This window comes from Puma concolor, chromosome B2, assembly GCF_028749965.1.
Source record: "Puma concolor isolate L17-30 chromosome B2, mPumCon1.1.hap2, whole genome shotgun sequence".
Taxonomy (NCBI): domain Eukaryota; kingdom Metazoa; phylum Chordata; class Mammalia; order Carnivora; family Felidae; genus Puma; species Puma concolor.
In genome coordinates this window covers 31,426,653-31,447,562 of record NC_141671.1, presented here as the reverse complement: position 1 = coordinate 31,447,562, position 20,910 = coordinate 31,426,653, and the positions used below count along the sequence as shown (strand labels likewise).

General features: G+C 53.9%; 1 protein-coding gene across 9 annotated transcripts in view; it reads left to right on the top strand.

Moving 5' to 3' along the window:
- The window catches only part of TNXB (tenascin XB), a 58,375-nt gene that overhangs the window by 5,894 nt on the left and 31,571 nt on the right, over positions 1-20,910 (top strand). For 7 of the 9 annotated variants that reach the window (XM_086705789.1, XM_086705788.1, XM_086705791.1 and 4 more), the window contains exons 2-11: positions 4,982-5,392; positions 5,756-7,594; positions 8,080-8,195; positions 12,746-12,902; positions 13,085-13,348; positions 14,195-14,944; positions 16,113-16,481; positions 17,554-17,847; positions 19,628-19,918; positions 20,273-20,578. In XM_086705789.1, the coding sequence (XP_086561915.1) occupies positions 4,993-5,392; positions 5,756-7,594; positions 8,080-8,195; positions 12,746-12,902; positions 13,085-13,348; positions 14,195-14,944; positions 16,113-16,481; positions 17,554-17,847; positions 19,628-19,918; positions 20,273-20,578 (4,786 nt within the window). In that variant the 5' untranslated portion in view covers positions 4,982-4,992. The remainder of the gene's footprint in view (positions 1-4,981; positions 5,393-5,755; positions 7,595-8,079; positions 8,196-12,745; positions 12,903-13,084; positions 13,349-14,194; positions 14,945-16,112; positions 16,482-17,553; positions 17,848-19,627; positions 19,919-20,272; positions 20,579-20,910) is intronic. The other 2 variants (XM_086705792.1, XM_086705790.1) reach the window with 1 other exon arrangement.

Sequence of the window (20,910 nt, the reverse complement as noted above, 5' to 3'; positions counted from 1 at the left end):
TCCATCCACGTAGTTGCAAATGGCAAGATTTCATTCTTTTTGATTGCTGAGTAATACTCCATTGTATATATACATACCACATCTTCTTTATCCGTTCATCCATCGATGGACATTTGGGCTCTTTCCGTACTTTGGCTACTGTTGATAGTGCTGCTATAAACATAGGGGTGCATGTGTCCCTTTGAAACAGCACACCTGTATCCCTTGGATAAATGCCTAGTAGTGCAATTGCTGGGCCATAGGGTAGTTCTATTTTTTGCTTTTTGAGGAACCTCCAAACTGTTTTCCAGAGTGGCTGCACCAGCTTGCATTTCCAGTACAGGTAAATCTTTTGACAACTGAGGCCATGAAGTTGGGGAGCAAAATATGTGCTGCCTGGAAGAAGTATGAGATTGAGGGAGATGAGATTGTTGTTGTTGTTGTTGTTGTTGTTGTTGTTGTTGTTGCTTTAAGACATAACTTTCAGGGTCTCTTGGTGGCTCAGTCAGTTGAATGTCTGACTCTTAATTTCTGCTCATGTCATTATCTCATGGCCATAAGTTCAAGCCCCGTGTCAGTTCCACTCTGGGTGTGGAGCCAGTTTAGGATTCTCTCTCCCTCTGCCCTTCTCCCACTCATTCTCTTTCTCTCTCTCTCTCTCTCTCTCTCAAAAAAAAAAAAAAAAAGATGTACCTTTCATATTGTGAAATGCACAAATCTAAAGTGTATAGCTCAATTAATCTTTGAATATGTATACATCCGTTTAACCACCACCCAGATCAAGTACAAAATATTTTCAGTAATCCTATCCTGTCTTCTAGTAAAGATTAACTCTGTCTGTTTTCAAACTTCATGTAAACAACATCATTTACAATGTTCTCTTTTTATGTCTGGTTTCTTCTGCTAGCATTATGTGTGTGAAATTGTTTATGTTGTTACATGTAGCAGGAGGGTGTTTTCATCACTGTATAATAGTCCATTGTATGATTGTGCCACAATTTGTTTATCCATTGTACTATTTTTTTTTTTAATTTTTTTTTCCAACGTTTATTTATTTTTGGGACAGAGAGAGACAGAGCATGAACGGGCGAGGGGCAGAGAGAGAGGGAGACACAGAATCGGAAACAGGCTCCAGGCTCTGAGCCATCAGCCCAGAGCCCGACGCGGGGCTCGAACTCACGGACCGTGAGATCGTGACCTGGCTGAAGTCGGACGCTTAACCGACTGCGCCACCCAGGCGCCCCTATCCATTGTACTATTAATGGACACTTAAGTTGTTTCACTTGGCTAATATGAAAAAACTTCATGAACATTCTTGTACATGTCTTTTGGAGGATACATGCAGTCATTTCTGTTGGATATTTACCGAAGTGGAATTGCTGGGTTATAGGCTATATGTCTTAGCAAATATTGCCTAACAGTTTTCCAAAGTGGTTGCACTAATTTTTGCTCCTGCTGGCAATAGATGAGAGTTCCATTTGCTTTACATTCTTGCCAATATCAAGCAACAACAAGCCCTTTAATTTAGCCATTCTGACGGCAAAATAATGGCAGCTCATTGTGGTTTTAATTTGCATTTCCCTGTTTGCTAGTTTTGTTATGTACATATATATGTTTATTTTCCATATGTTTATTGGCCCTTTGGATATATTCCTTTCTAGAGTATCTATTTAAGGCTTTTGTCAATTTGAAAGACTGGGTTGCCTGTCTTTTTGTTTGTTATTTTTTGTTTTGCAGATTTTTTTTGTATCTCAGATTTTAATCATCTCTCTCACTCTCGATCAATATCCATCTCTACCTCTCTCCCTCCCTCGCTACCTCCCCGCATTTCTCGTGTATTTTATTTCAGTCTATGGCTTGTGTTCTTATTCTCTAAATGGTGTCCCTGGATGGCCAGAAGTGATCAACTTCATGAGTCCTAATGTATCTGTCTCTTTTTTATGGTTAGGTTTTGTGTGAAATCTTTTATGGTTATATCTTGTGTGGTCAGGTTTTAAAAAATCTTTGCTTACTCTAAGCTTGTCAAAAATTTTCTCCTATTTTTCTTCTATATGATACTGTTCTGAAAGGTATTGCTTTACCTTGCATAATTAGGTCCCTGAGATTCACTTCAAATTAATTTCTGTTGGTGGACATAAGGTAGAGACAGATTTTTTTCCAGTTGGATCTTTTCTCATTTATCAGAAAGAGCATCTGTTTTTAATCACAGTGTCACCTTTGTCAGGTGACCGACCACATGCATGTGGGTCTGTATCTGGACACTATTCTGTTCTATCCTTCCTTGCACATTTCTAATTGCAAGGTTTTTGGTAATGTATGAACTGAGGAAGAAGGATTCTTTTATTTTTATTTTTTTACATGAAATTTATTGTCAGATTGGTTTCCATACAACACCCGGTGCTCATCCCAACAGGTGCCCTCCTCAATGCCCATCACCCACTTTCCCCTCCCTCCCACCCCCCATCAACCCTCAGTTTATTCTCAGTTTTTTTTTTTTTAATTTTTTTTTCAACATTTATTTATTTTTGGGACAGAGAGAGAGCATGAACGGGGGAGGGGCAGAGAGAGAGGGAGACACAGAATCGGAAACAGGCTCCAGGCTCCGAGCCACCAGCCCAGAGCCCAACGCGGGGCTCGAACTCACGGACCGCGAGATCGTGACCTGGCTGAAGTCGGACGCTTAACCGACTGCGCCACCCAGGCGCCCCTATTCTCAGTTTTTAAGAGTCTCTTATGGTTTGCCTCCCTCCCTCTCTAACTTTTTTTTTCTTCCCCTCCCCCATGGTCTTCTGTTAAGTTTCTCAGGATCCACAGAAGAGTGAAAACATGGTATCTGTCTTTCTCTGTATGACTTATTTCACTTAGCATAACACTCTCCAGTTCCATCCATGTTGCTACAAAAGGCCATATTTCATTCTTTCTCATTGCCAAGTAGTATTCTATTGTGTATATAAACCACAACTTATTTATCCATTCATCAGTTGATGGACATTTAGGCTCTTTCCATAATTTGGCTATTGTTGAAAGTGCTGCTATAAGCATTGGGGTACAAGTGCCCCTATGCATCAGCACTCCTGTATCCCTTGGGTAAATTCCTAGCAGTGATATTCCTGGGTCATAGGGTAGTTCTATTTTTAATTTTTTGAGGAACCTCCACACTGTTTTCCAGAGTGGCTGCACCCGTTTGCATTCCCACCAACAGTGCAAGAGGGTTCCCGTTTCTCCACATCCTCGCCAGCATCTCCTGATTTGTTCATTTTAGCCACTCTGACTGGTGTGAGGTGGTATCTGAGTGTGGTTTTGATTTGTATTTCCCTGATGAGGAGCGACGTTGAGCATCTTTTCATGTGCCTGTTGGCCATCCAGATGTCTTCTTTAGAGAAGTGTCTACTCATGTTTTCTGCCCATTTCTTCACTGGATTATTTGTTTTTTGGGTGTGGAGTTTGGTGAGTTCTTTATAGATTTTGGATACTAGCCCTTTGTTCGATATGTCATTTGCAAATATCTTTTCCCATTCCGTCGGTTGCCTTTTAGTTTTGTTAATTGTTTCCTTTGCAGTGCAGAAGCTTTTTATCTTCATGAGGTCCCAATCGTTCATTTTTGCTGTTAATTCCCTTGCCTTTGGAGATGTGTCAAGTAAGAAATTGCTGCGGCTGAGGTCAGAGAGGTTTTTCCTGCTTTCTCCACTAGGATTTTGATGGTTTCCTGTCTCACATTCAGGTAGAAGGATTCTTTTAAACAATGGGAGATATTTGAGCTCCTGTGAAAGTTAAATTTTTTTTTTTATTTTTTTTTTTTTCAACGTTTATTTATTTTTGGGACAGAGAGAGACAGAGCATGAACGGGGGAGGAGCAGAGAGAGAGGGAGACACAGAATCGGAAACAGGCTCCAGGCTCTGAGCCATCAGCCCAGAGCCTGATGCGGGGCTCGAACTCACGGACCGCGAGATCGTGACCCGGCTGAAGTCGGACGCTTAACCGACTGCGCCACCCAGGCGCCCCGAAAGTTAAATTTTTTTTAAATATTCATTTATTTTTGAGACAGAGAGAGAGGGAAAGAGAGAGACTGAGCGTGAGGGGGGGTGGAGGGAGAGAGAGGGAGACACAGAATCCGAAGCAGGCTCCAGACTCCGAGCTGTCAGAACAAAGGCCGATGCAGGGCTTGAACCCACAAACTGTGAGATCATGACCCGATCTGAAGTCACCCAACCAACTAAGCCACCCAGGCGCCCCAAGCTCCTATGAAAATTGATGGGAAGGATTTAGTGGAGAGTGAGGGATTGAATAAAAGGGAGAGAGAGGGTAATATTCACCTAAGAAGACAGTGGACGCTGAGAGCCAGATGCTTGTGGAAGGATTGGCCTCACACACTTATCTGCTGATCTGTTCGACATAAATGTGTTGGGCAGCCCCTGGGTGTCAGGCACAGGTATACAGCAGTGCCAGGACAGACGAGGTCCCTGTTCTGATGGAGTTCCCACTTCAGTGGTGGGAGAAAGATAACAGGCAAGTACCTAAACGAACGGGTGATTCAGGCAGCAGTAAATGCCATGAAGAACATAGGCAGGATACTGTGATAGGGAGTAATGGAAAACATTCCTACTGGGCTGCAGGGAAGGTCTCTGGGATCAAAGACATGTGAGTTAAGATTTGAGCAAGAAGGAGCCAGTCTTGACGAGCATCCCAGACGCAGAGAACGTACAGCTAAAAGGTCCTTGGGCTAATGTAAGCTTGTAGTATCTGTGGCACAAACAAAAGACCAGTGTGGATGGAACTGTAAAAAAAAAAAAAAAAAAAAAAAAAAAAAAAAAAAAAAAAAAGGATGCCCTCTGCCCAAGGAGGGTATCCCTTAGGTTGGGTTGAATGTGGAGTTTTACATGCATGTGAGTTGGGTAGATTGGTTGTGGGTGGTGGGACTGTGGATGTGTATATTGAGGGAGGTGGGGAGCCATCTTTTCTCCTTCTCTGAGAACTGCTCACATGTGTCCTCCCTCCTCACAGCCTCCTGAGTGATGCCAGCCCAATGGTTCCTAATCTCCAGACTGGCCTTCCTGGTACTGCTGGGCACAGTCAGAGCAGGCCCTTTCTCTCCACGGTCCAATGTGACACTCCCAGCCCCACGCCCCCCTCCCCAGCCAGGAGGCCGCACAGTGGAGCCAATAGGGGGAAGCCCCTCTTCTCGGCTTTATGAGCACAATGTGGAAGGAGGGGAGAAGCAGGTGGTGTTTACCCACCGCATCAACCTGCCCCCTTCATCTGGCTGTGGTTGTCCCCCGGGCACGGAGCCCCCAGTCCCTGCTTCAGAGGTGCAGGCCCTGAAGGTCCGGTTAGAGATCCTGGAGGAGCTGGTGAAAGGCCTCAAGGAACAGTGCACTGGGACATGTTGTCCTGCCGCTGCCCAGGCTGGCACAGGTGAGCAGATGATCATGCGAGGGGGCACAAAAAAAGAGGAAGGTGGGCAAGTGGGGCATCACTAGTCCCTAAAGGACCTTGGTATGAATTAGAAAAAGGCATCCCATCTTCCCCCTTGGGGGTGATGAGTGCAGCTCGGGGCACAAGTCGGAGAGAGCAGCGACCAGGCTTGATGTCAGCACCTCCCTCTCCTGTCCCCAAGCATATGCTGGGGCCTCCAGAAGCCACATATATTGACTAGGAGTACCTGGACACAAAGATGACCTTATGAAACGAGCCTGGCCCTCCTGGCCAGGGGAGCACTGCATGAGCTCCATCTCTCTCCCCAGAGAGACTGAGGCCTGCCTCTCCCTCTTCCTCCAGGCCAGACAGACGTTCGTAGCCTCTGCAGTCTCCATGGCGTGTTTGACCTGAGCCGCTGTGCCTGCTCCTGTGAACCAGGCTGGGGTGGGCCCACCTGCTCAGACCCTACAGGCGCTGGGGTGCCCCCATCCTCCCCACCCTCAGGCTCCGGGTCCTGCCCAGATGACTGCAACGATCAGGGTCGCTGTGTCCGCGGGCGCTGCGTGTGTTTCCCTGGCTACAGCGGCCCCAGCTGCGGCTGGCCCTCCTGTCCCGGGGACTGCAACGGCCGCGGGCGCTGCGTGCAGGGCGTGTGCGTGTGCCGGGCTGGCTTCTCTGGCGACGACTGCAGCCTGCGCTCGTGCCCCCGGGGCTGCAGCCAGAGGGGGCGCTGCGAGGACGGGCGCTGCGTGTGCGACCCCGGCTACACTGGCGACGACTGTGGGAAGAGGAGCTGCCCTAGAGGTTGCAGCCAGAGGGGACGCTGCGAGAACGGACGCTGCGTGTGCGACCACGGCTACACCGGCGAGGACTGTGCGGTGAGGAGCTGCCCCCGGGGCTGCAGCCAGAGGGGCCGCTGCGAGGACGGGCGCTGCGTGTGCGACCCCGGCTACACCGGCGACGACTGCGGCTCGCGGAGCTGCCCGTGGGACTGTGGCGAGGGCGGGCGCTGCGTGAACGGCCGCTGTGTGTGCTGGCCTGGGTACGCGGGCGAGGACTGCGGCACCCGGACGTGCCCGCGAGACTGCCGGGGCCGCGGGCGCTGCGAGGACGGCGAATGCATCTGCGACGTAGGCTACAGCGGGGACGATTGCGGAGTGCGCAGCTGCCCGGGCGACTGCAACCAAAGGGGCCGCTGCGAGGACGGCCGCTGCGTGTGCTGGCCGGGGTACACGGGGCCTGACTGTGGCTCACGCGCCTGCCCCCGCGACTGTCGGGGCCGCGGGCGCTGCGAGAACGGCGTGTGCGTGTGCAACGCGGGCTACAGCGGCGAGGACTGCGGGGTGCGTAGCTGTCCCGGTGACTGTCGCGGCCGGGGCCGCTGCGAGAGTGGCCGCTGCGTGTGTTGGCCCGGGTATACAGGTCGAGACTGCGGCACGCGCGCCTGCCCCGGCGACTGTCGTGGGCGCGGCCGCTGCGTGGACGGCCGCTGCGTGTGCAACCCGGGCTTCGCGGGCGAGGACTGCGGGAGCCGTCGGTGCCCTGGGGACTGCCGCGGTCGCGGCCGCTGTGAGGACGGCGTGTGTGTGTGCAACGCGGGCTATGAGGGAGAGGACTGTGGCGTGCGCAGCTGCCCAGGAGGTTGCCACGGTCGCGGCCAGTGCCTGGACGGGCGCTGCGTGTGCGACGATGGCTACTCAGGCGAGGACTGCAGCGTAAGGCGGTGCCCGCGCGACTGCAGCCAGCACGGCCTGTGCCAGGACGGTGTGTGCACCTGTTGGGAGGGCTACGCAGGCGAGGACTGTGGCCTTCGTACCTGCCCCTCCAACTGCCACCAGCGCGGCCGCTGTGAGGACGGGCGCTGCGTGTGCGACTCGGGCTACACTGGGCCCTCCTGTGCCACCCGCACCTGCCCGGCAGACTGCCGGGGCCGTGGGCGCTGTGTGCAGGGAGCGTGCGTGTGCCACGTGGGCTATAGCGGCGAGGACTGTGGGCAGGAGGAGCCTCCCGCCAGCGCCTGCCCTGGGGGCTGTGGGCCCCGGGAACTGTGCCGTGCGGGCCAGTGTGTATGCGTCGAGGGCTTCCGAGGACCGGACTGCGCCATTCAGACGTGCCCCGGGGACTGCCGCGGCAGGGGAGAGTGTCGTGAGGGCAGCTGCGTCTGTCAAGATGGCTATGCAGGGGAGGACTGCGGGGAAGGTGAGCAGGCAGCCTTCCCCAGTAGGATGGGTCAGGAACTGGGATCCAGAGCCCGTGGGAAGACCTGAGCCTGAGGCCTAGGAACCCAGGGACTGGAGAAAGTGTGAAGGAAGTCAGTTATTGGGGTTTGGGGTGGGGGGCAGTCATAGAAGACAGAGAGCCAGTGTCCACCAGGAGCAGCAGAACCATGGGGGCAGGGGGGTCCTGCAGGCAGGACCTGCTTTCAAATCTCTAATGGGCAGGTTGGAGCTCCTTTAGTTGCTTTTAGAGAGATTCTGTCTTCCCGGAGATGGGGGGGGGAGGTGAAGGAGACCCCAGGGCCTGTTGAGGCCTCTGCCAGCTTTGCCCCACCTCCAGAGAGGAGCAGGAACTGGGATCCATCTTTTGGTGTGACCCTGAGTGGGGGGGGGGGGGGTGTGATAGGGGTAGGGGGTGAGGGGCTGCCTTAGGCTAACCACCTTCCCGTATCTCATTCTCCTGGGCAGAGGTGCCAGCCATCGAGGGCATGAGGATGCACCTCTTGGAGGAGACGACGGTTCGGACAGAGTGGACCCGGGCTCCTGGCACTGTGGATGCCTATGAAATTCAGTTCATTCCCACGGTGAGAGCCCAGCTGCAGGAGGAGGTTGAGTGGGCAGGCCTCGGGGGAGGGAGTTCTCACCTCAAGCAGGAAGTTCTAGGTAGTCAGGTGGCTAGGTTCCTGAAGCTCCTATGGAAGACCTTCTCGTCCTACCCCACACTGGGTCCAGAAGGCCTCTGCAACATCAGTTCACTGCTGCTGGAATACCTCTGGTGACAGTGAGCTCACTACTTCCAGAGGCTGTCCAGTCCGTTGTTGGTCATCACTGGTAGTTCTTTCTGTTGTTGCTGAATCTAAATCTGCCCCATTCTGACATCCATCCATTGGCCCTAGTTGGGCCTCCACCAGCATCAGAATGTTGCCATTGCTTTCCCCACGTCCTCTACCACAGGCTTTCAGGTATTTGGAAACATCAGTGATCACCACACTCTTCATTCTCTCCAGGCCAGACCCACTGGTCTCTTCACCCCTTTTCCCTAAGGCTTTGTTTCCCGAATCCCACAATTCCTGGGTTCCCTCCTCTAGTGCCTCGTACTTTTTGCATTTGCCCTGAAAATGTGGGAGCAAGGAGGAGTCCAGTAGTTCTCCTGGCTAACTCTGGAGACACGGGCACTTTTTTTCCGAGTCGGTGTGTATTAACTTGTGGTCACAAAAACTGTCAGCTGTTTTCAATCAAAACTGTTTTTAAGTAACTTTTATTATAAAGGTCATGTAGGCTCAGTGTAGAAACTTTAGAAAATGTAAACATGGAAAAAAGGAAAGAAGAAAAGAAAAAAAGGATAAAAAGATGACATTCAACTATATACACTTTCTCAGCCTAAATATAGGCCTCTGCATGCGGCTCTGTTCAGTGTTATCTTTTCTGGTTTGGGCCAAGCTGTCTAGGCTGTTGCAATAATTTGAGTCTGTGAACTGCTTCTCCCGCCTCCGTGTCATCAGTGCACTGCAAAGCATTCTTTCTCTGTCTCCTTCCAACTCGCTCTTAAAATATTTGGGGGCACCCTAAGGTCAAAGCCTCATGGCCTCTCATTAGAGACCTCCTTTTATGCAGATTGGGCTTTTATGATATGTTTGGCCTCCCAGCTCCAAATCATTTGACATCTCTACTGTCTAGCTCATGTTTTCCTGCATCTTCCCACAAATGCCATGGGTGAGTAGGCCATTTATCCCAATCTCTGCCTGGCCAGAACTCTGGGAGAATGAAAAACTCCCAGGGCCTAAACCCTAGGAAGGGTCAAGGACAGAAGGGACAGTTCAGAGGTGCTGGCTGTCAACCCCACCCTAATTGACCTGATCATTCTTTTTTTTTTTTTTTTTTTTTTTTTTTTTTGGCAAGGGAGGGGGAGAGGCTGTTCATTCTAAGTCCTTTTGTTATAGCCGCAAGACCAGACCCCTGCCACGCTCTGTCTCTCCTTACTGTCTGGTAGAAACAGAGGCAGAAATCCCAGCTTTGCAGTGCAACCAGTACAGCTTAGATTTTTTTCTTCTGTGAAGTGTTTTTGTTGTTGTTTTTTGTTATAAAAATAATATAATCACAAGACAAGAATTTGGCAACTAGAGGAAAAAGCAAATAATTCTTGGCTGCTTCACACTAAAACAAGCACTGTTAACATTTTTAAGTGTTGCTCCCACTCTCTTCTGTGTGCATATTATTTACATAGCTCTGATCTTGAGAGGATAGGACTTTTAAAAGGAACAACTTTCTTAAGCAACTGCAGGGAAAGAAGAATTAAACACTTGAGATAGAAGGGACTTGCAGGAAAGCTTTGTCCTCTGCTCTTAGTAAATACAAACCCATCCTCGGGTGTTTTCAAGAAGTGTTTCCAAGAAGTTTCCCAGCCAAAGCTCTAGGCTTCCTCCCTCACCATGGGGCCAGGTGAGGTCGAGCTGGCCTGGGTCCAGCTCAACTCATCTCTGGGTATGAACCTCTGTCACATTCTGGGTTCCCTTTGAGCCCGGGTGTGGAAAATGCTCCTGTAAAGTTGGTCCCCGACACCTCTCTTGGACTCCACGTTAGCCTGTGCTACTGGCCTTCAGACTGCTTTCTAAGCTTTCTGTGGCTGGCCTCTGGAATCCTGCCTCTTGCCTTGGCCAGCGCTCTCTGCCCATTTCTGTTGGCACAGAGTATTGGTAGCTGGCTGTCCTCGGGCACTGCTATCTTCTTAGAAGCCTATCTCTACCTTATCCACTCCCTTTTCCAGAAGCACTCCATCGCAAAGCCCAGCCTCTGCTGTTGCTGGCAAAGGGACACACCTAGTCACTGGAATGGTTTTCAGAACATGGAAGAAACATTTCTCCTTCTCCTTCTCCTTCTCCATGCATACGTGGCATTGCTACTCTGACTCAGTGGTTCTCAAGGCATATTCCCGGGACCTGAAGCATTAGCATCACCCAGGAAGGAGCTTGTTACACATGCCAACGGGCAGACTCCAGCTCCAGAGCTACTGAATTAGGAGCTCTGGGCCTGGAGCCCAGTAACCTGCACTGTAACAAGCCCTCCGGGGGATTCTGATACACCCCAAGCCTGAGGGAGGACCACTAACTCAAGGAATGTTGCTATTTTGCAAAAGGCTGGTTCCTCTCTGAATGTGAGAGGAAGCATGAGGAAACTCAGGAAGGTGAGCCCTTGAAGAGGAGGGCCCAGCATTCTTGATTTGGCTGTATTCTGCAGCCTAGAAACTGGACTACACCACGCTTTCATTGGGACACAAGACCTCATGGCCTTAGAAAAGTTTGTGTTTGAGGTCTGGTCTGAAAGGTGGAAGATGGTGGGGGAAACTCCAGCGCCCAAGCAGGGTGGCACCCCCACCTGGAACCATGAAGTTGGTATCAGAAATAAGGTTAGAAACTCGCCAAGGACAGTAAGCAGCAAGGGACGCCAGCATCTGGTAGAGCCTGTCTCAGACCAGGCAAATGAGAGAGGTCGATTAGACTGACAGTGGCACTTTCAGGGGACGATTCCCAAATTGATCTTAGCAGGGACTAAGAGGTGTCTAAAAGGTTCACGTAGGCAGTCTGAAGGGAGAAGGTGGTCTGAAGAACAAGATGGCTTGTCTTGCTGGAAGGACCAGACATCATCAGGGAGCACCCAAGGGCCGTGTGTGTGTGTGTGTGTGTGTGTGTGTGTGTGTGTGTGTGTTGTTGGGTTGGGGGAATAAGGGGAGAAAGAAAGAGAAAGAGAAAGTTCTAGGAAGGATGAGGACTTCACGGGTCTTCAGGTGAAGCCCATCCAAAGGCCTCCTAGACTGGGGTATCCTAGGGCAGGGTGAGTAGGAGAGGAGCAGGGGTCCTGTGTGCCCGGAAAAATTTTCAACCAACAAAACTCTGACAAAGCTTTCTTTCATCCTCAACCCAGAAATCTCTACGTGGCCTCTCATCTGGTTTTGTACTTTGCTATTTACTGTGTTGGTTTCCCCACAATTTTCTTGGTTTAGGAGAGTACCTTTTGAAATTTCCAATCCTACTTGGCTGGATGGAGGTGTCCTCATCATGGCCAACATAGCTAAACAGAACAGAGCGTCCTTATTAGCTGTCCTAGCTAGACAGCCCAGTGAAATTCGGGGCAGTTAGACTGCTCACAGATGTCCATTCCTCCTGTTTCCCCAGTGGCTGGCACTCCAGGAGACCCTTCTGGAGCTGGTATATTTCCTGTGGGGTCACCACAGATAATCATAATACCTTATGTGTGCACTTGGAGCAGTGGTTCACTCACAGGCATGTATGCCACAGAGATTTGGGTAGAGATCTAATCAGCTTTAACATGAGCTGAGGACAGGGGACATGTCTTTCATCATGCCCAGCACAATGCCAGGTACAAAATTGGGAAACGTTTGTAAAGAATTTAGAGCAGGTGGACTTTGTTTTTGAGTGGCCTCCAACCCTGCTCAGGAGACCAGAGAAGTGCCTAATGCGTCATGACAAGGGTCACACCCACATTACCCAGCCAGGGGCGGGTGTCTGTGGGGAGGCTGAGGCTGGGACAAATGTTGGGCAAGATACTTAATCCTTTTGTACCTTGGTTTCTTCATCTGTCCAATGGGAATAACATGATCTACCTCATACGGTTCTTATGAGGATTAAGTGAGTTGATATACGCAAGTTGCCTTGAATAGCACCTGGTACGGGCTAAGCATTTTATATATTATTTTATTTTATTTTATTTTATTTTATTTTATTTTATTTTATTTTATTTTATTTTATTTTATATTTTATTTCATTTCATTTTTTGAGAGAGAGAGAGAGAGAAAGGGTGCAAGTGAGCGAAGATTAGACAGAAAAAGAGAGAGAGAAGCAGGGCTTGAGCTCACCCGACGCGGGGCTCCATCTCATGAACCTGAGATCATGACCTGAGCTGAAGTCAGATACTTAATGACTGAGCCACCAGGTGCCCTGGGACTAAGCATTTTAGATGTGTTTGCTGCTACCACCATGCTCCCCAGCTGCACAGGACCAAGTTCTACACAATTCCGTGTTGACAGCAACTGGAGTTTGGAGAAAGAAGAGATAAGGAAGATTGGGCAGCAGGGGTGAGACTATCAGCCTTAAACCACCTGGTGCTCTCTTTCTTGCAGACAGAGGGGGTGAGCCCCCCATTCACAGCACGAGTACCCAGCTCTGCCTCAGCCTATGACCAGAGAGGACTGGCTCCTGGCCAGGAGTACCAGGTCACTGTCCGTGCCCTTCGAGGGACTAACTGGGGCCCTCCTGCTTCCAAGACCATCACCACCAGTGAGAGCTGGGGCTGAGGGAAGGGTCCTGGTTGGAGATTTGGATTTGAGAGGGGTGGCTGGGAATCTGTCCCCCAGGAAAGCAGAAGGGAGGAACTGGATGGTGACAGAGCTCTTAGAGTGAAAGCTGGTGACTGAAGAACTAGACTCCCACCTGATCCCTCTTCTCTCTAACCTGGCTAGTGATTGACGGCCCCCAGGACCTCCGAGTGGTGGCTGTGACACCAACCACACTGGAGCTCAGCTGGCTGCGACCCCAGGCTGAAGTGGACCGATTCGTGGTGTCCTATGTCAGTGCCGGCAACCAGAGGGTGCGGCTGGAGGTACCCCCTGAGGCAGATGGAACACTGCTGACCGACCTGATGCCAGGCGTGGAATATGTAGTGACTGTCACTGCAGAGCGGGGCCGGGCAGTAAGCTACCCGGCTTCTGTCAGGGCCAACACAGGTATGCCTGGCCAGGGGTTAGGGAAGGACCCAGTTTCTTTGTGGAGCAGCCCCTTCCTTGGGAGCCCATATCTAGGGTTCACAGGCTCCTCTGAATGCACCTGGGCAGGGCAGGGGTAGTCACAAATCACCTGCTGGGGACTTGCTCTGTAACTGGGGCACGGGAAGACAAAGCCCTAGGGTGCTTGGAGGCCTGTTGTAGGAAGGCTGCAGGTTGGAGTAAGGGGGGGGGGGGAGGGGGTAGGAACCTGCCCCATGGAGAGAAGCAGTAAATAGAAGATGATGTCTGACTCACGCAGATGGGGTAGATTTTGCTTGAAATTTAGACGCAGGCCTGTGCTCACAGTCGGTGGTCAGACCTTGTAGGGACTGGAATTGGGCAGATCAGAGATCCGCATTCCTGTTGACTTTAGGATTGGGGCTGGGGGGAATTTGGTCTCAGAGCAGTAATTTTCCACTAATCCTCAAGGTCTCTTAACAGATGGATATTTAATTTCTTTTCCTGTGACAGAGGGACGCCCACCTCGCTGTAGCTCACATTCTCTCCTCCCACTCCCCTTTCTCTCCTTCAGACACAGGGCCCCACCTGCTGGCTTTTCTCTTCTTTCTAGGGCAGCAACAATGGCGGGCTTGGAGGGCGAGCGGGGAGGGGCTCCTGGGACACTGACTCCTTTCTCTGGTTCTCTTTCCAGGTGGGGCTGGGGCACGAGCAAGAGGCCTCTGGCTCCGGTTGGGGCGGGGCGGGGGGGGGGGAGTGCGGGGCTGCCTTGGGGAGGAGCGCAGGGGCGGTGGGGAGGCGGGCTGCCACTGACCTGCTCTCCCCTTCCCCCTTTTTTGCCCCCGGCAGCACCCGGCCACTACAGTTACCCGGAGGTTCGCCCCCCAGCCCCGCCCCCCAAGCCCCGCCCCCGGCCTGCTCCGGCCCCGCGGCCCCCTCGGCCCTCACGTCCCGCTAGGCCCTCGCGGCCCGCGGAGGATGGGGAGGAGGAGCCTCGGCCTGGGCCTAGCCTGCCGCAGCCCCCCCGGCGGGCGTGGGGCAACCTGACCGCCGAGCTGGGCCGCTTCCGCGGCACCGTGCAAGACCTGGAGCGCCACCTGCGGGCTCATGGCTACCCACTGCGGGCCAACCAGACCTACGCGTCGGTGGCGCGCCACATCCACGAATACTTGCAGCGGCGTCGGGCGGCTGCCGCCCCCGTCGGCTCCCCGGCCCCCCCGCCCCGTCGCCCCCGCCCCACCGCCAGCCCCGACCCCGGCACCTGGAAGCGGGACTCCAACCAGGGCATCTACGGCCTCTCGCCCGAAGGCGTCGATCGGGTGGCTGCGCCCCGCCACCCCAAGCCCGAGGTCCTGGGCAGTTCCGCGGACGGCGCACTACTCGTATCCCTTGACGGGCTTCGCGGCCACTTCGAGCGCGTGGTGCTGCGCTGGCGGCCCCAGCCGCCGGCAGAGGGCCCCGGCGGGGAGCTGACCGTGCCGGGCACCACGCGCACCGTCAGCCTACCCGACCTCAGGCCCGGCACCACCTACCACGTGGAGGTCCACGGGGTGCGGGCAGGGCAGACCTCCAAGTCCTACGCCTTCATCACCACTCCAGGTAGCATGGGCTGGGGCCGCGGGACCACCCATTCCCTGCCCAGCCTCACCTGCCTTTGGAGTCTGCATCCAAGAGTTCCTCCCACTGCCTCACTGCTCAGACTGCCACCCCACCCCCACCCACACGCTCCTCGGCCTTCAAGCCCTTCCCGGTCCAGGCTCCAGGGGACGCCACAACAAAGCATGCCCTTCTGTGTTCCTAGAAGCCATCTCCACCCCAGGGCCCTCGGGCATACTGGGGGCCAGGGAGACCTGGTCTTTAAGGTTCCCCAGACACTTTGTCAGGATTGCCATCCTGGGCAAGGGAAGGGGCATTTAGGGGGATGGGAGGGTCTGCAAAAACTCACTGGAGCAGTTGGGGTGGGCACCGGAATGAAACCAGCACTCCCCAACTCTGACTCACTGTAGTGAGGGTGGCAGAAGACTGTGGTCAGCGGTTACTATTTTCCACAATTTGGCCTTGACCTCAAAGGGACACATGGGGACTGCGGTGTGGGGATGGCCTTGAAACCATCAGGCAGCTTGTGTCTGTGAGAGGTGAAACCACTGCTTCTTGAGCTGTCTTTCCAGACCTCCTGGCTCACTTCATGCTTGTCTCTTCCACAGGAACGATGCCGGGCTCAGGGGAGGGGTGCTCTCTGGCTGCCCTGGGGAGGGTTGTGGACCTGTTCTTCCCCCCTAGGGCCCAGATGCCACCTGAGCTGGATGTACCCCCCATACACACCCTCTTTTCCCTCTCTCCTCACTACCCACTCTCTACTTGCATCCGCCTTCCCTAACACCACATCTCCTCCTTTCTTCCAGGCTTCTCACTGCAGCACTAATGGAAGCCACGACCACCACCCAGTAGGGAAGGGGATGTACTTAGGGAAGGACATGGAAATCTGTGGGGCTGGGGGTCATAGGAGCCTTGTGAGGGGAGGGATGGCCAGATTTAGTTCTTTTATTTATTGCCTGCAGGTTTGTCTGTTTAAGAATGGGGTGGACAGGGGTGTTGGGAGGATGGGGCAGACCCTTGGAAGGATGAGGTGGTCCAGCGAGTGGACTCAGAAGCAGAAGAGGGAGGGTCTATAGGCTCTGAGAGGCTAGAAGGCAGAACCTGGGGGCTGGGATTTCCCTTCTTGCTCTCATTCTTGACTCTCTTGTTTTCTCTCCCTGCCCCTTCCCAGGGTCCTCTCCCTCAGGCCTCTTGGCGGCCACGGATGAGCCTCCTCCCTCAGGCCCTTCAACCACTCAAGGGGCCCGGGCCCCTGAACTACAGCAGCGCCCCCAGGAACTAGGAGAGTTGAGGGTGCTGGGCAAAGACAAGACAGGGCACCTCCGCGTCGCTTGGACTGCTCAGCCTGACACGTTTGCCCACTTCCAGCTGCGCCTCCGGGTGCCCGAGGGGCCAGGGGCACATGAGGAACTACTGCCAGGGGACGTCCGCCAGGCTCTGGTGCCCTCACCACCTCCCGGCGTCCCCTATGAGTTGTCGCTTCGTGGGGTCCCCCCGGAGGGCGAGTCCTCTGCCCCTCTTATCTACCAAGGCATTATGGGTATATCCTAAACTCTGTTCAGATTAGTGTCCTGAGGGCGGGGGAGGGGCTGGGCCATCGGGGCTTCTGAGGTGGGAGAGGATTGAAGGGCAGCGCTGGTGTTTGGGTTGGAGTGGTAAAAGCAAACAAGAAGAGAAAAGGTTGGAGTTGAGGGTTCAGAGGAAAGAGGAATGGAGGAGGTCTTAGAACAATGACAAGGTGGGTAGGGGAGGGGAATAGCAGATGGGAGGAAGGTCAGAGTGTACGACAGGGAGTCAAGGAGAGAGGCTGTAGGCTTCTGGCTCTCCACCTGCAGCTTTCTTTGCCTGTGTCCTCCCCAATTCCTGGTCACCCCTCTGTCCCTCCCACCCCATAGATCTCTGTGGGTAGGTGTGGGAAGGCCTCTAGCCCTGAGGATACTGACCCTTAGCCCCCTCTTCCCCTTCTCTTCCCCACAGCCCCCGCCATCCCTTCACTGGGATGGTAGCCCACCGCCCTGGGAGCCTGGCCTGCAGTGGACAGTGCTCCATGGTCCCATCAGCCAGTTTCTCCCGGGGACGGAAGTTCTTTAGCGTGGGGGACTCCACAGCCAGCAGGGCATCAGAGATGGGTGAGGTTTGTGAAAACAGTGAGGGATAGGGCCTGGGCTTCCCGACTCTCGTGTTCCCTCCTGGTCCCTCTTTACGGGACTAGGGTAAGTCGCTCTCCCTGCCACTCCAGATCAAGCTCAGCACTAGGAGAGAGGGTGGTGAGGGAGAGAAAAGTCCAAGTGGGTGGAGGAGTCTTCAGCTGCTCCAAAACAGCAATGAGGAGGTTCTGACTCAGGAAGAACCAGGGGGGACCTGAAACTCCCTCAAAGGTCTTGGTATGGAGAGGGAGGGGCGGGGAGGCTAGCACAAGGGAAGGGCTAAAGTTCTCATTCTGGAACAGAGATGGCTGGCTACTCACAGAGGGCTGAGAGTAGGAAAATGGAAGCTTTGAGGGAGGGAGCTGTCCAGGAAGGAGGGACCTAATGGGCTGAGGAAAGGGAAGGAGACCAGGGACAAGGCAGGGGTTGAATCCACCTGCTTTACTTTTGTTCCCCACATTCCAGACAGGGATGGGGCAAAGCCTGGGAAGCCCTTGGCCCCGCCACATCTGGGCGAGCTGACAGTGACTGGCATGGCCTCCAACTCCCTGCTCCTGCAATGGACGGTCCCTGAGGGCGAGTTCGACTCCTTCGTGATCCAGTACAAGGACAGGGACGGGCCCCAGGTTGTCCCTGTGGAGGGGTCCCAGCGCTCAGCCCTCATCACCAACCTGGACCTTGGCCGCAAGTACAAATTTGTGCTATATGGGCTCCTGGGCAAGAAGAGGCATGGCCCCCTGGTGGCTGAAGCCAAGATCTGTGAGTGAGAGCCTTCACACACACTCCTATCTCTGCCCCTGTGCAAAGTCTTGAAGGAGGTCTTCCCAGTGCTTTGGGAACTCCAGGAAGGCTTCCTGGAGGCAGTGGTGCCTGAGGTGAATCCCGAAGGGAAAATAGTGGCAGGTCAGGCAGAGAGGTTGAGGAGGGCAGTGCAGACAGAGGGAGCCATGGAGAATGAGGTGGCAGTGAGTGTGGCCCTGTACAATCTGTTTCCTCTGGATGGAGAGCAGGGTACCTGGAGAGCTGAAGGGACTGGTCTTGTGTGTCTGACTGAGGAGCTTGGCACTCATTTGAGGGCCCCAGGGGGCCTCTGAAGGGTTTTAAGTGGGAGTGACATGATTTCATGCTTATCTTACAAATAACACTGAGGCCGCTGCAGAGAATAGATGGAGAAGTGAGTTAAGAGCCAGCAGGAAATGATGCTGGCCTGGCTGGAAGGGTGGCAGTGAGGCTGGGTGTGGGAGGTGAAGGATGATGAGGAGGCCCAAGAACTGCCATGTTCTAGATCAGGCAGTTCCATTCCCTGAGGCAAGGGACAGCAGAGGTGAGGAACAGCACAGCGTGAGCATTTAACTGTCAAATGTGTTTAAGATGTTCTAAGTGCGTCATCACACTTACTGCCTACAGCAGCCCCATGAGACATGCCCATTTATGGATGAGGAGAGTCAAGGCACTGAGAGGGAGAGGGCACTCAAGCAGAAAGTGGTGGGCTGAGGGGTTATCTCTGCTGCCCTCACAGGTCTGGAGGGCAGAGAGAAGGCCTGAAGAGGGTGCTTGGGTGTCCTCAGTGCCAATGGGCAGGAGCCAGAGTGAGGTTGTAGGGGGAGAAGAGATGGGGCGGCTGGAACCCTGGAGATGGACAGCACTCAGGGCCTGAGCAGAGAAAGAGGAGTGTGCAAGGTAGCCCAAGGAGGTGATCTGGGGAGAGGGGCATGGCCAGAGAGAGTGGTGACCTGGATGCCAAAATTAAGGGTGTGGCCAGACATGTCAGATTCCATAAGAGTGATTCAGGGCTACAGAGCGTCCGCAGGACTTAGCAATGGCGAGGCCACCACTGACCCCGGGGAGAGCTGCCAGTGGAAGGTGGAGCCGGATTGAAAGGGTGATGGAGGTGCGGACATGGCTACAACCAGTATAGACGTCTCTTTCTGGAATCTGGGCAAGGAAGAGAGAGCAAGCAGGGAGGGTGGAAGCTGGAGAGAGCTAGCAACTGAGAGGAGGAGCTCCTGTCAATGCTGAGGGCACAGTGGCAGGGAGTGAGGGGTTGGTGGTGCGGTGTGAGAAAGGAGGAAGTGGGGCCCAGAGCACAGGTGTGGAAGGCTCTCCCACAGTAAAACGCTCCAAAGATCGCACTTCCCTCTCTTGGAGGAGAGAGCAGCTAGTAGTTAAGCCTGGAAGCAGTAGAGATTGTCCTGGAAGGCTTCCCTGGCTACGGAGACACAGAAAGGGATGGCGGGGCTCCCTTCTCTCTGAAGTCCGTCACTAGGCTGCGGATAGATTCAGGGCCGCACTAGTCCATAAGGTGCTTCTGTGCCATTTAGAAGAAGGCACCCCTTCTCTAGGTGAGCGTAGCCCCATGCCAGGGCACACAGCTTGGCAAGGAGAGGCTGGCTGAATTTTAGTCTCTTGGTCCTTCCTCAGCCATGCGCCTTTGTGCAGGGAACAGCCTGCACAGCCTCACCCAGCATCCCAATGTGGGAGATGGATCTCCCTTCTCCTTTGACCTGTGTTCCTCCTTTTTCTCTACCCCTCCTCCCAGTGCCTCAGAGTGATCCCAGCCCAGTGACTCCACCCCGCCTGGGAAAGCTGTGGGTGACAGATCCCACCCCAGATTCACTGCACCTCTCTTGGACTGTCCCTGAGGGCCAGTTTGACTCCTTCGTAGTCCAATACAGGGACAGGAATGGACAGCCCCAGCTTGTGCCCGTGGAAGGGCCTGAGCGCTCGGTCATTGTCTCCTCCCTGGACCCTGACCACAAGTACAGATTCACTCTGTTTGGGATTGCCAACAAGAAGCGGCACGGCCCCCTCACAGCTGATGGCACCACAGGTGAGGGGCAACTACCTAAGCTCCCCCGTGACCCCTCCCAGCCTTCCACACCCTTGCCCTCAGCCAGGAACCAGCTGGGGCCTCCCAGTGAGATGGTGGACTCTGAATCCTGGCCCCACTCCCAGGCTGAGGGATAGCCAGCCTCCCCTGTACTGCTGGGTCCCTTCCATCCCATTCAGCTGTTCCCCGAGGCCCAGAAGATGTATCATACCCTGGCTCTGCCAGACTTCCCAGGAGTTCAGCACTCATGCTGATTGATTAGTGACCCACCCGCCAGGTATGACAACCCCTCCAAACCCCAAACACCAATCTGGGGCTGCCAGTATAGCCCTCAGTGGATCCTCTTATTTACAGCCTCAGAGAAGAGAGAGGAGCTCCTCCACCCAGAGTCCCCAGAGCGGCCCCTGCTGGGGGAACTGATGGTGACTCATGCGACCCCAGACTCCCTGCGCCTGTCCTGGACAGTGACCCAGGGCTCCTTCGACTCCTTCATGGTCCAGTACAAGGATGCGCAGGGGCAGTCCCAGGCAGTGCCCGTCAGGGGTGATGAGAATGAGGTCACCATTCCTGGCCTGGAGTCGCACCGGAAGTATAAGATGAACCTCTATGGGCTTCATGGCAGGCAGCGTGTGGGGCCTGTGTCTGTGGTGGCCGTCACAGGTGAGTCAGGGCCACACAGGCCTCCCTCCACTGCCAGCCCCCGGTCCTCTGGGCAGGACCTGGCCCCGGGACTCCTTCGTACTTCTCTCCACCTTCTCTTTCTGGGCTCCAGTTCTGCCAAGCCTCTACCCTGGACTTCCCCACATCCCAGGACTTCTCACCCAGCCAGCAGCCCCTGACCTTCTACTCAGCCCTGCTTCTCCATCTCCAAGAACCGGCCTCATTTTTCCTATTCCGAATGCCTGGAATCATCCCTCCGCCCCAGGCTGTCCTCCCCACAGATATCCTCAGCCACTGTGTTCCTTCCCCTATCATGGCCTGGCTTGGGGTGC